The sequence below is a fragment of the Camellia sinensis genome, chromosome 10 (genome assembly GCF_055761805.1).
Source record: "Camellia sinensis isolate YWXY chromosome 10, ASM5576180v1, whole genome shotgun sequence".
In the NCBI taxonomy this organism is placed as follows: domain Eukaryota; kingdom Viridiplantae; phylum Streptophyta; class Magnoliopsida; order Ericales; family Theaceae; genus Camellia; species Camellia sinensis.
In genome coordinates, this window is record NC_138970.1 from 117,554,617 (window position 1) to 117,569,627 (window position 15,011).

Genomic DNA, 15,011 nt, shown 5'->3' on the forward strand with positions numbered 1-15,011 from the left:
GTTATTATTTTTATTGAAGCATGTGATTGTTTCGTATGCAAGTGCTATGATTTCATTAAAATTGTGTTTCTTCTTAGTTTCACCACTTGTTCCTATATACCATATCTTAACGGACTGCTGAAATATGATATAGGGGATGAAATTGTTACCAACCAGCAGGAAAAATGTCTTCTACCTCACTTTATATGGATTAGTGGTAAGTGTTTTTTTGCTTTAGCAGTGTGGTTAGGATGTTATTCTTATTTTTGTTTAATGTCTTATGTTGGTAAACTTATCTCCTGTTTTATGTCAGGTTGGAGCAGGATCTTTTCTGTTACATCAATTTTCAACGCCTGTCAATTCGATTCTTGTCAATTTTGGGCTGAGTGAAGAGATGCACAACCCTGTAAGTCCTAGCAATCTGTTTGTTTATGCAATAAAGACCTGTTTACCACTGTCGTCAGCTTCATTAGGTCTTGAGTACTTTATTTGAATTTTTTAGATCTTGTCTTTGGTATTAAGTGTTACTCTAGTCCGAAGAGTGACTAGTTTTTGCTAACCTATTTAAGTCAATATGCTCCTTGGAGTTTCACGCTGTCATACTGACTTTCTTGCTATTATACCCAAATCAGTAAAAGCAATTGAAAATCCCTGTGATCTGCAGACAACTTAATCTTTGAAATTGACTACTTTGCACTTCCTTCCATGTGTACACACTTACGATGATGTTTTCATTTTCATGTCTTTTCCTTTTCTATGAAGTTATCAATTTCCCATACATGAATTGGCCACTATTAACTGGTCTATTAGTGATCAATTTTCTTCGTTTTCATTCTCTTTTTATTTATTTATTTTTGTAAAGAAAGGTCCAAGAGGGTACAATCCAGGTAGATGCATTGTTTGAATTGAATATAATGAATTAAATGGCTTGTCTAGAATAGAGACTAACCCATATATTTATATTGATGGAGAATGTACAAAATAGGAAAGAAATCATAATTACAATAATGTTGCCTAATATACCGTGATTGCATAATCACGGTATATTTTATTCTAATTCTAACTCTAACTCTAACACTTCCCCTCAAGCTAGTGCGAAGACATTCAACAAACCCAGCTTGACAATAGATGACTGAAGTAATGTTGGACCAACAGACTTTGTGAACATATCAGCTAGCTTGTCATGACCCAAACCCACCCCTATGGATTAGGATCATAGCCGGCCAGTGATCATGAGATTACCTACGACTTCAGATAGAAATCAAATCATATTTAATGATAGGGGGCCAAATGCGGAAGTAGAAACACAAAGACTGTCCAATGAGCTTGTGCATGTATGGCATGAAACAATAAGTTTTCACTTATGTAAATAGTAACTCGCATTTGACAGTCATTTAGAGTATATATATATACATAAGTCTAGGATCATTCAAAAATAGTCTTGACAAAACCAAGGTTACATACAAACTTGGTCACACATGACGACAAAGGAAACAAAAAGAAAATCAAAAGTAAAGCCTCATGCATGAGGCGACCTTGGTTGACTCCACTAACTTGGTTCTCTCACAAGTTCACTAGAGCTGGGGCTGGACATCTCGCTACTCATCTACATACATATAGATAAAAAGTGAGCTAACGACCAGTGAATAATACTAGAGTAAAGAGGTTAATGAATGAGATTCGTATTTAAATAAGTCATACTTGTACTTAATACATATGTACTTAATATATATGAAACACAGTTCCCATTCATAAAGTACATAAACAATTCATAATGGAACAACCTCGGGTCCAATCCATTATACTTAGTACATGTCGAAGGGACGAAACGACCTTGGGTCCAAACATTTTTCATAACTGATCATAATATATGTACTAAACGACCTCGGGTCCAACATTACCATGTTCTTGTTCATGTGCATATTCAAATTCAAGATCATGTTCATATTTAATGGATCCATGCACAAATAACCATCTGGTCCTTCACATCGTATGTACAAAAGGACCTTAGGTCTATTATTCCAAATTCATATTCACGCATGCATTTATAATCATAATCATGTTCATATTCGTATTCACATTCAAAATGACCTTTGGTCCAATCCATCCCTTGTTCAAAATGACCTTTGGTCCATTTAACAATCATACAAAACGACCTTCAGTCCAAGTCATATGTAAGATGAATTTAGGTCTATCTTGTCAAATATTCTAAACGGCCTTTGGCCCACTCCATGCCTTTAAATATACCAAACGACCATAGGCCCATTTCATATTCTCATCAAACATACCAAACGGCCTTAGGCCCATTGTGTATTCATACAAAATGACCTTTGGTCTAATCTTATAATTTCGTGCTTATCAATCACGTTTCAAGTCCTTTACGAATCAGACAGGTAGAATATTGATTCATAATACAAATTCATGAGTTCGGAAAACTTACCACATAGATAGTATTTAGAAAATAGTATACATGAAAATATCTTTACTAAGACATTACTCATAGTATTTAGTTGGCTGATTCATCTTCAGAGTTGACCCTACACAATTCGTAACACATACATAAATTGGGTCGCAATACAATTCAATCCGTTCTTTAATTTGTTTATCTTTCTTAGGCTTCTTTCTAAGTCTTTAGTTCATTTAAAATGCTCAATGTATGCCTAAGAGTGCTCAGAAATGCAAAAGAATAGAAAGTGAGACATAAAACAACTTTTCAAAGTTTCCTGAAACAGGGCACTTCGCTCAAGCGCAACATAGGTCGCTCGAGCAAACCCCTTGGCCTGCAAAAGTACAGGATGCTCTCATTTTATGCTCGAGCCAACTTCTTGGTTGCTCGAGCCAAGACTGAAAATAAAGGGTCTTTTGGTTGCTCGAGCCAACCTCCAATGTCTGCAAAAAAAATACTGGATGCCTTTAAAGTGCGCTCGAGCGGTAACTTCATCGCTCGAGCGGTTAGGTCAAATTTTGGGTTCTCTAGAATGCTGTTTGGGCTTCAAAACATGATTTTAAATGATACAACTTGCATGTTATGTCCTATATTTTAGCCATACAATTGCTAACATGAATATGAGAGCCAATTTTACAAGATTAAAGTTCAAATCATCATGAATTCATCATGCAAGCCCCAAATCATTTCAAATTCTTTTTCATAACTTCAAAACTCATGCATCAAGTTCCATAACTTCATGAATTATGCATGTATGTGAAATGAAGTCTCTAATTTCATCTCAAATGATATAAATGATACTCATATTCATGAGACAACAAAATTATGCATGTATGTGTGATTTGATACCAAATTCTTCATGTTAAGTTCATATCTTGCACTGAGTCACCAATTCTTCTTAAATTCTCAACTTATATGATGTTAATTTACAATTTGAGGTTCAATTACTCACCTAGAGCCTTCAACTCTTCCAAATTTAGCTAGAACTTGAGTTGATCTTCCTAATCTCTAAGCTTTGAGTTCAATCTCTCAAACTTCCCCTTCTCTCCCTTGAATTCTCTCTCTCTCTCTCTCTCTCTCTCTCTCTCTAGTGTATAATCTCAGCCAAGACATGAAGATGAGCTCAAATATATGAGCCTAAACACTAGTTAGTCCTATATATAGTGGGTGATTAGCTTAGATTAATCAATCTTGATTAAGGTTAATATATTTTACTTTATTCTAATCAATTAAATCTAATCATTTTGATCCGAATCAATTTTTAATCAAATTTCACTGGAGGCTCTAAAAATTATGTTAATCACAATAGTACGGCCAATTTTAGTTTCTGAGAGCTCTACGGCCTTCAATTTCAAATTATAGCCGAATATAGAATAGATATCTCTACAATAAACAAATAGAGATTCAAAAACACATATAATCACATGATTAGCATTTAAAAGCACATTAAGCACACAATTACAAAGATAATTAAAGATTGACAACATAACACAGAGCGGGGTTGTCACATAGCTGCTCAGAAAAGGAGACAAATGATGGACTCACAATACCAGTCTGAACCTTTTCTTGAATGAAATCTATGTCAATCTCTATGTGTTTAGTCCACTCATGAAGTAATGAATCAGAGGATAACGTAATAGTTGATTTGTTGTCACAAAACAAAAAAGGGAGCATCCTTTTCAAATCCTAACTTTGCAGGAATAGACGAAGACATAGAACCTTGCATGCACCCTGTGCCATAGCCCTATACTCGGTTTCAGCAGAAGATCTAGAAACAATTGCATGTTTCTTACTTTTCCATGATATAAGATAATCAACATATAAAGTACAGAAATCAGAAGTGGAACATCTATTACTTCTAGACCCTACATAGTCTATGTTAGTGAAATAAGAGAGTCGTGAAAAATAATCCCAAAGCAAGTACTACAAAATGTGATGAACAACATCAAGATGCTCTGTACGAGGTGCATGCATAAATTGACTTACAACACTAACTGTAAATGTCAAGTTACGTCTAATGTTAGTCGAGTCGACCAACAAGTTGCTGATACATGCTTGGATGCTTTAATAACTCGCTAGACTCTGATGTAAGCTTGAGATTAGGATCCATAGGGGCAGAGCGGGTTTGCACACTAACATACTATTGTATTGAAGAAGATCAAGAACGTACTTCCTTTGGGATAAGGAAATCCCTTAACGAGAGCGAGCAACCTCAATACCTAGAAAATATTTGAGGATCCAAATCATTTATATCAAATGCCTAGCTCAAATCCCTCTTTACTTGAGCTATGCTGACTGAATCATCACCTGTGAGAATGATATCATCAACATACACAAGTAGAACAATGCACTGACCAGTGGAATTTTGGCGGATGAAGCAAGTATGATCTGAGTGACACTGAACAAACTGTATGGATAAAATAACAAAGTTAAAGTGGCTGGACCAGGCCTCAAGGAGACTGTTTTAAACCATATAAAGTTTTGCACAAGCGACAAATTTTCCCTCCATACTCCCCTGGGTGGAGGATCTATATAAATCGTCTCAAGTAAGTCTCCATGGAGAAATGCATTCTTGACATCAAGGTAATGGAGAGGCCAAAAATGAGAAGCAACAAAAGAAACAAGGAGACGGAAAGAGGTAAGCTTGGCGACAGGTGTGAAGGTAGCCCCAAAATCTTTGTGAGGAACCTGTGTAAAGCCCTTGACAACTAGCAGCGTTTTGTAGCGGTCTGCAATGCCATCCGTAAGATAACTTAATATTGAAAACCCATTTTCAACAAACATTTTTTTCACCAGATGGTAAAGAGACACGCTATTGGGTCTTATTTTATTCCAAAGCGGCCATTTCTGCCTGCATAGCAACCACCCACTTGGGATTCTGAAGAACCTCTGATACAAAACAAGTAATAGAGTCCAACTCGAGCTTGCCAAGGAAGGAACAATAAGAAGCTGAAACATTATCATAAGAAAGATACTGGGAAATGGGATGATTAGTATTGCTAAGATAACCAAAACAGTTGGAGGGATGTCTCTCACGAGTGGGATAATGATGAGGAGGTGAAGAAGCAATAACTAAAGGTGAAGAATTACTTCAGGAATAATGACAAGGAGGTGAAGAAGCAGTAACTAAAGGTGAAGAATTACCTGACCCACGTATCGGAGAGGATGCTGACAGAGGACAAGGACGACGAGAATAAACTTGCAATGGAGGTGGTGAAAGGCAGAGGCTAGGTGGAACCAACCTCAACCTCATAAAAAATAGGTAGAGTCCTAGCACTAGAGTCAACTAAAAGTATGGTAGTGGAAGAGGAATCCTGCATAGAAGTGTTAGCATCAAAACAAGGAAGCTCATGAAAAGTAACATCACACGAATGATAGTACCGACGGGTGTCAGGATCATAACACCAATACCCTTTTGACATAGTGGAATATCATAACAAGATACGCCTAATGGCCTTGTCATCCAACTTCGTCCGAGTAAGACTTCAGTTCTGGACAAAGCAAGTACACCTAAATACCTGGGGTAAAAGAGGAAAAAGAGTCCTGATAGGATGCAAGACCTAGAGGAGGGAAAGGTGTCATGGGTTAGCACTTTCTAGTGGCGCAACGGAACATTTTTACCCGTGAGGCCCTTGAACTCCACCAAGTGTCAAGCTTGCCTAAACTCCCCTTGACCATCGAGTGTTGAAACATAACTCGTCGTGTGAAATACAAGCCCAAATGCTGTGTCTAGCAAGAACAACTCCCACAAGGATGCTCCAGCTTCCATGCCAGAAGTAGGCTAAACGTCCGCAAGTGCATGTTGCGTAGCTCATGTCTCTTCATTGCACCAAACTTGCCTTAGAGCAAGGTGCTCACCTAACTGAGGTCCAACTCAATCATGGCATCCTGTGTCACCGTGACTTGCAACTGACCCAACACATTATTGCCCAACCGTGCACCGATCTAGAACCCTCAATCTAGCCGACAAGCTTTCCCTCTCTTGAATAGGGTCTCTTGTTGCGTTCGTCTCGGATAGCCACAGGTGACTGAGGTCGTATACGCAGCCATAGCTCAAATTCTCATGCACACATTGACATACTAAACCATCTACCAAGGGTCATTGCGCACCCAAGGTGTTGCACTAGCGTGTAGCATGAGCATGACATCGTATGTCAATAGCCCTCAATTAGCATTCCGCCTTCCCACAAGCTTCGTAGAATGTGCCTCACAAGATGGCAAAGCTTCATGACGTTCAATTGTTCCCACGAGTAGCGGCGGCGTCACCAAACTGCTAACTAGGCTACATGACCCTCGCGTTCACGGCTGAACCCAAGCCTATGTTCACGAGTTGGTACATGAGGCCTTAATGATGGCATGCCTCAATAGCCCATTCCATTCGATCCAAGATGACACCATGATATGCTACAATGAGTGGCATAGTGAGTGTGTGCCTGAACCTCCCACTAGGAAGTTGGCCACAATGTCGTCACTCATGCCCTTCAATGACACTGTCCATGGGGTTCCCAAACCCACATGGAGACCAGAGACAACACTCAATAGTACGTCAGAGGCCTGCCCTTTGGTTGCCCAAAGGTTGCTCATTTGTAACCCATCACTGGTTGGGGAGATAGGTTGAAACAGACCATGCCCCTTTACAATAGCAACTTAAGCCCTTTTCTGACTAGCGCAAGGAAACATCCCACATATTTGAGGAGTTCTAATGAAATAATTCAATAATTCTCAATATTATCCAAATATTAGAATTTATGGAATTACCACCACAACATGTTTGACACCCATTACTGTGCAAGCGCGGGCGAGCGCGCAAAGGCGCTGGGCGTGCATTGGACTACTTGGGGCCAACACGCCATGTCAGGATGCCACACCACCTGTAAGAGTTGTGAGCTGAAGAATTGTTAGCTCGTGACACAAGGTCGTGCAAGACACAACTAGGAGTGCAATAATGAGGTAAACCATGGTAAGGACATTATTATTCCAATTAGACTTGGGGACATTCATACCCCGAAGAAGACACCAAACAACAGACATTATGCAACAGTTTTTTCGTTCTGCAACCACGTTTTGTTCAATAGTATGAGGGCAAGTGAGTTGTTGAAGCGTAGCAGCTTGATTAAAATGGAAAAGAAATACATTGGAGGTATTCCCCACCATTATCAGACTGGATATTTCAAACAACAGTGCAAAACAGAATTTTAACCATCTGAAGGAACTGAACAAATATGGGAAAAACGTTAGATTTACGCTTAACGAGATAAACCAAAGTACAACAGGTGTGGTCATCTATTAAAGTCACATAATACCTTTGTCCAGACAAGGCGGAAATAGGTGAAGGTCCCCAAACATCAGAATGAATAAGATGAAACACATAAGGGACACAATGCATACGAGAAATATAAGTAATACGAGTATGTTTAGCTAACTCACGAACAACACACTGAAATTTAATGAGCTTGACAAGCCTTATTAAATGAGAGAAAAAGTAAACATAAATACTGAAAGTTTGCATGACCTAGACGGGCATACCACAATGCTAAAGTCTTAAAAGAAAAAACACAAGAGGAGGAATCTTGAAGTAACATAGAAGCTGAAAAACTAGCAAGAGGAGGTGGTTGGTCTGGTGGATCTCCAAAGTAGTATAGGCCATCTCACTCATATCTCTTGCCAAAAATCCTCTTTGAACCCAGGTCCTGTAACAAGCAAGAAATGGGTAACATAATAACAGCACAATGAAAGGCTTTGGCAAGGCAACTCGCAAATAGGAGATTATATGCAAAGTTAGGAACATGAAGTATAGAGGAAAGAGTAATATCGGGGGGTAAAGTAACACCACCCCAATGACGAATCGAGTTGGTAGAACCATCAGTTAGACACACTGTTTGGACAATAGGACTAGAGAAGAAAGATAGGAAAGCTCAACCATCACGTGATCATTAGCTCCAAAATCCAAAACTCAAGTAGGACGTGCAGAGCGAACATGGAAAGCAGTAGGAGTACCTGTAGTTAATGTGGCAGTCAATGAGGATGGCTCTAGAGCAGGTGAAATGAGAGAATGAAGTTGTGCCTAAAGCTGACCAACTTGTGTTTGAACAAATTTGGAGTACTGGGGCTTCAGATGGTCTTGACAATAGCATCTGTGCGAGGTGAGCCAGATGGATGAGCCCAGGAGAAACGTAGTCTTAACTCAGGATGAAGTTTGAAACAGTGAGCCTTGACATGTCCAGGTTCTCCATAATGATGAGAAGTGACCTTCCTAGCAGAAAGACGAGACCTAGAACTCTCAACAAGAGCCATATGATCATAGGAAGCTAGAGGTTCAGAAATCGGGGAGGAGGCATGCTGAACCAATCGATGGTGGCGCTCCTCACTATCAATAATGGCAAAGGCCTCATAGAGAGAGGAGGCATAGGAGATGTGTTTAAAATTTGAATGCGAAGAGATTTGAACTCAGAAGTCAAACCCATCAAGAATTAGTAGGTGTGCTGACGAGCAAGCCGCTTGGTCACAATAGAGGCGACCTCTATAGAAAAATCACTCGAGGGCTCATATTGAGCCAACTCCTGCCAACGAGCCTTTAAATACCCAAAAAACTCAGCTACTGAATGACCCAAAGCTGATTGAAACGCATGAGAGATGTCCTAGTAAAGCTCAAAAATGCAAATATCATTATGAGCATGGATATACATCTGAGTTAATGCACACCATAGATGAGGAACAATGTCACAATACATGAACATATGGTATATACTGGTCTCCATGGAATTGAACTCCATCCCAAAATAGTGCAATTGTTAATATCCCATTGATTACACTTGGAATCCGTATTTGCAGGTTGAGTTTCTATAGATAAGAGTCAATGCGCCTTCCTTTTTACCCTTAAATAAAGTTTAATTAATGACTCAATGTAGCGAAAATTTTCCCATTCAACAAAATACTCGTAATGGGATAAGCGGGAGCTTGTTGAGACAAGGAAAAATTAGAACGAATCGGCTTACTATGGACATCTAGCAGAACATATGGAGTAGGATTAGTCATGATATCTGCAGAGAAACAAGTGATGTGTATAATTAACAATCCAAAACAATACAAGCCGGAATCATAGAGGAAACACACCGGACAAATGTCGTAACTAATTAGTGCCACCGAACAAACCGATAGCCTACCAATAAATAAGAACAAAAAAGGTGCTTACCACATCAACACAAAGTCTTGAAATAGGGACAAACTGTCACGACTCCATCTCATCCCAAACGGGATAGTATTGTGACCAGGGACAAACTGTCACGACTCCATCTCATCCCAAACGGGATAGTATTGTGACCAGCCAGTAGTGCTTGACTATCGAAGGCCTAGCAAGATTGGACTAATAACATTGGGGCTTATGCGGAATCATTTGTCCATTAATTACTAGAAGTCACATAACTATACAAGATCAAAACTCGAAAACAAAACCATCGTCCTAAGACTACAACTTCCAAAAGACAAATCAAAAGACAAGACTTCTAGTGCAACCTCTCCTCTTGACCATGTTCTTCATCTTTACCTGCATACATATAGGGGAGAGGGGTGAGCCATTGCCCAGTGAATAGTAATAAAGTAAAGCGGTAAATGAATGACTACCAATAATCTTTTAACAAAACATGGTATAATTCATAATTTGAACATAATATAACTTGAGCATGAATAATTCAAAACTTGACTTGTAAACATTTACAAAGCGATGGACATTCCAAAGATATCGGCATGAGTCCCCTGATAAGGATGTCTGTATAAATCCCCCAAAAAGGACATACCCAGCTTGAACCCCCAGTAAGGTCCTACTCGGTTTAAAACCCTCGGTAAGGTCATACTCTAAGGATGTCATCTTAATAAATGATACAAAAATATAGGATGTTCATTCATAACGAAGCATAGCATAGCTTTCATAAACATAAATAAGTTTTACATTTGAAACATAGTTTATCAAACATAGCGTTACTAAAGTACTACTCACAAATGGCCCCTTGACAAGGGTATACTTCTTCCAAAGCTTAACCTACACATAGCAAACACCAAACCTGGAAGTATTTGACTTACATGCACAAATATAACAAAACGAACGTCTAAACTTGGCTAAACATTTTCTAAACTTCTCTTACAGAAGTACTATTCTAAGCTTAATTCAAGTCTTGAACAAGTGCCTAAACAAGTGTTAAACTCATGCAAGGAGTGTTCTAGGTGAAAAAGGCTTGCAAAAATAACAAAAAGGGCAAAACAGGGTTTTCTGCACGCGTGGTACGTGCCTTTTTTTTTAGAACCAAAATTTGAGTTTTGAAGGCTGGCCTCACGTGTAGGAGTTAGAGCCGCACGCGCAATTTTGGCTATTTTGTAGAATTCGAAAATGAAGTGTAGTTTTTTCTTTTGCCTTCTCATTGCCTTGACTTGGGTCCTTGAAAAATGCTTGTAAAACATGCAAAATTAATGGGAAAACATGAAGGTAAGGTCTTTTGTAAATCTATAACATCAAAAAACAACTTGGTTTCAAGATTGAAGTATCAAAATTCAGGTTTCTGTTGAAAATTTCCATCAATTCAAATTTGTACTCAAACCCTTCTTTTCATTCCTCCAAAACTTGAATTTAACTTGCAAGGTCATTGAAAATCAAAGGAAAACATGAGAATATAACTCTTTACATAACAAGAACATCAAAACTCACATCAAGATGATGAAATTCCAAGCCATCTACCTAGTTCTTCAACCTATCTCAACTTTCTTCATTATTTTCTTCATTTCCTCATTCTCAATTCAAATTGATCCCTAGTTTCTTCTCAATCTTAGATGCTAGGAAGGTTTACTACAAGAATTAGGTTAGAAATATTACCTTAGAACACTTAAAAGATGAGTTTCGATTGAAGTTCTTCAAGTTCCTCTATTTCTTCCTTTTCTCTCTTAGCTTTGTTAAATCAAGGTTAGCACTAATTAATCTAGGTTGAACTTAATCATGCTTAACTTGATTAATCCTAATTAAGGCTCACTAATCATGCTTAATTAACAGTAATCCCAATTAGCAAAATAACATATAGCATGAAATGGACAAGCACATTAGACTAGGGTGTTTAAGCTCCTCAATTAGTGCATAGGCACATCCTATCATACACATCAAGCCTAGAGTAATCCCCTAACTCAAAGCATGAAACAATTAATTTCATAGACTTAAAACTCTCAACCTAACTTCTCCTCCTTTTGTAATTCTTAACAAGTCCTAGTCTAGCAAGCATACAATACAAGGCATGAATGCAAGAATGATATGATATGTGTTATGCATGAATGGTTGGTTTGTCACATAAACAAACTGCGAAATTGCCCTAAAGGGGCTGTCGGCTTGAATTGGGTGTGCTGAATAGCCTAGGGAGGGCTGTCTGTCGGTTCTAACCCAAGGGTCGAGGGGCCTAGAAAGTGGGAAGGGAAGGTATGTCGGGTTGAGAAGAGGGAAGGGTGAGTGCCTAGAGAGAGAGAGAGAGAGTGAGTGAGGCTCTAATACCAACTTCAATATAATGAATTGAATGGCTTGACTAGAATTGAGACTAGCCCATATATTTATATTGATGGAGAATATGCAAAATAGGAATCATAATTACAAGAATATTGCCTACTATCCCGTGATTGCACAATCACAAGATAATTTATTCTAATTCTAATTCCAACAAGTTCTTGGTTGGGCTTAGGTAAAGGGTTTAATAAAAGTTCTTTGTTGGGCTTGTTTTTTTCCTGTTTGGATTGGGTAACGGAGGTGTGTGGTTTAGCTTAAGGTGTAAGTGTTTGGTTGGGCAAGGGTTACAACAAGTCGGGCTGGTTTTGTGGGCTGCCTGACTAAAACTTTATTGGGCTTGGTTAAGAAGTTGGCTAAGTATTGAAAGATTAAGGATTGGAATAATATACTGAGCTACGTTTGGGTTTATTAGCTGGGCTGGGTTAATTGATTGAGTATGGGTTTGGTATATCGATTGGATTATGGGTTATTTGAGCGGTGGTGTTTTGAGTAAATAATTTGGAGTGTTAGAACCTAATTCAGTTGTCTTCCATGACGATGTGAAGAACGAGGCTTTAGTTGCAATGGACGTGACATCGACAGGTGATGGGAACGGGAACGGGAATGGAATAGAGTGACAATGACTGCAATGGCGACAACAATTGGATTGCGAGGGTTGCAATAAGATGTTTCCGTGATGTACGTGATACAATGGATTGCAATGATGACGATGGTGCTCTCGCGAAGCTGGGATTCTGACAACTCCGACAGATATGGTTTCTGCCGCCTATGAAGCACGGGTACTCCAAAAATGTTGTCAAACTTGTATCGGGTACTGGTATACATACCGATAGGTCTGCATGTGTACCGGGTACATTTTATACGTTCTTTGGTAGTTGGGTACTCCATGCATACAGGATGGGTACATTAGGGATACACCAAACTATGTGACATTGGTGGAGATACGTTTAATTTATTAGAGAGTTCTGATTTATTTGAAATTGCAAATCCTTTACTTGATGTGTCAAAGATAAAAGGTGTATTATTCAATGATGAAGTTGATGGAAGCAAAAATTGAGGTCTCAAGTTTCCAAATTTTGCTTAACTTGCTTTTGGAATGAAACTTTATTTTGTAATTTCTTCTATTTAATGGTATTAAAATAGCTTATGGACTTTGCTTTGGTATTGGTATTGTTGAATTATGATTTCTTTTTCGGTTTTGTAATTTTTCCTTTTAGTTTTGGTATTGAATTTTGATTTGTAGGTTAAATCTCAAACTATATAAAAAAATATAAAAATTATTGATGCACCCTAGTCGTACCTATATCATATTTTTTTAGGTCTTTCTGTATCAGCATACCCGTACCAGTATCCGCACCACTACTTGCACTTCATAATTTTCCACTGATTTAGATGATAGATGAGAGAGGAAGGGGGAGAGAAAAAAAGGAGAGAAAAAAAAAAAGGGATCAGAGCTTGTGCTTGGATACCAAAATGATGGAGAATAGAATAGAAGAGGAGGAAACACAAAAGGCCATAACCTTTTAGTCCTATAGATAATTGCAATGTTAGAACCCTAATATATAAGACTAAAACCCTAATCTCATTATGAAACTTTTCTAATATTATTTGGGAAACAAAATCAAATCATATGCTAATATTAAGTAATTAAATCTAAGTACTACTAATAATAATATTCTACCAATTACATTTATGAGACCAAAACACCTTCAGGCTCATGTGCTTCACCCTTGGCTTCCAAATCCGATAATGGGTTTCCAAATATTGAATGGCTGTGCCATCACCCTACCATTTTTCCTCAAAACACAATCCAAAATAAGAAGTATCACTGTAAATTACAGAACCTTCCGTACTTTATGGCAAAATGAAAATATGTGCTATAAGAAGTCTTATGTTCAAATCTTGGAATGAAGCTTCCTGTTCTTTTGTTCATTCAAATAAAACCCCTTTTTAAGTCAACTGTGTCAATAGTAATTTTGGGAAGTTTTCATGAACTTCTTATAGTAACTAGCTAAACCTTGAAAACTGCGTATTTCCATCACATTAGTTGGTTTCAACTAATTCAAAATTGCTTCAATCTTTTGTGGATCAATAGCAATACTTTGTTTATTAATCACATGGCCCAAACAAATACACTGGTCAACCAACACTCACATGTCTTCTATTTAGCATAAAGCTTCTTATCCCCTAAAGTTTGGAGTGTCAATCTCAAATGGTACTCATGATCTTCCTTGCTTTTAGAATAGATGAAAATTTCATCAATAAACTCAACTAGAAAATCATCCAAATATGGCTTAAATACAAGATTCATTAGGTCCATAAATGCAACAGGTGCATTTGTCATTCCAATTGGCATAACTAGAAATTCATAGTGAAGTGATCATACCTAGTTTGGAAAGTAGTTGCTCTACATCCTCTACTTTGACTTTAAATTGATGATAACCAAATCTGGGATCAATCCTTGCAAATACCCTTTGCTACCTATAATTCATCAAACAAATCATCTATTTTTGGCAATGGGTACTTATTCTTAATGGTTACCTTGACTCGGCTCCAAGGGTATTATAAATCAGCCATTAAATTAACATCCCCGACCACTATATTGCACTTTGGGTATGTTTGATTAGACGGACCAGATAAGGGGAGATTAGAATCTATTGGACTTGAGTCCTAGGACTGTGAATCTCCCGGACTATTTGGTTGGATTGGATATGTATCTTGTGTTTGTTTTTTCATGGGATTAGATGTCTGGAAAGGACTATTTTTAATGAATCTAATGTTTGGTTAGACGGATTGGATAGGATAAACGAGTAAAAGACTATTTTACCCCTTTTCAATTGTTTACTAAGTAATAACAATATTAAACATATCTTTAATATTTTAATTATTTTTAGCTAGATTAAATAAAAATTTATTTTATTTTATTTTTTACACAATTAAATAAATTTATTTATTTTAATTAAATAAATAAAATATCAATAAAAATATATGCTATTTTTTTAATTAAAATTTTAAATAAAGTTTTTTAAAAAAATAATAATAATTAAACAATGAAAT

At 37.6% G+C, this 15,011-nt stretch overlaps 1 protein-coding gene across 1 annotated transcript in view; it reads left to right on the top strand.

Moving 5' to 3' along the window:
- The first annotated feature begins 297 nt into the window (after positions 1-297).
- The window catches only part of LOC145801704 (uncharacterized), an 87,919-nt gene continuing 73,205 nt past the window's right edge, over positions 298-15,011 (top strand). Inside the window, exon 1 of the mRNA XM_082893431.1 lies at positions 298-385. Within this exon, the coding sequence (XP_082749557.1) occupies positions 374-385 (12 nt within the window). The 5' untranslated portion in view covers positions 298-373. The remainder of the gene's footprint in view (positions 386-15,011) is intronic.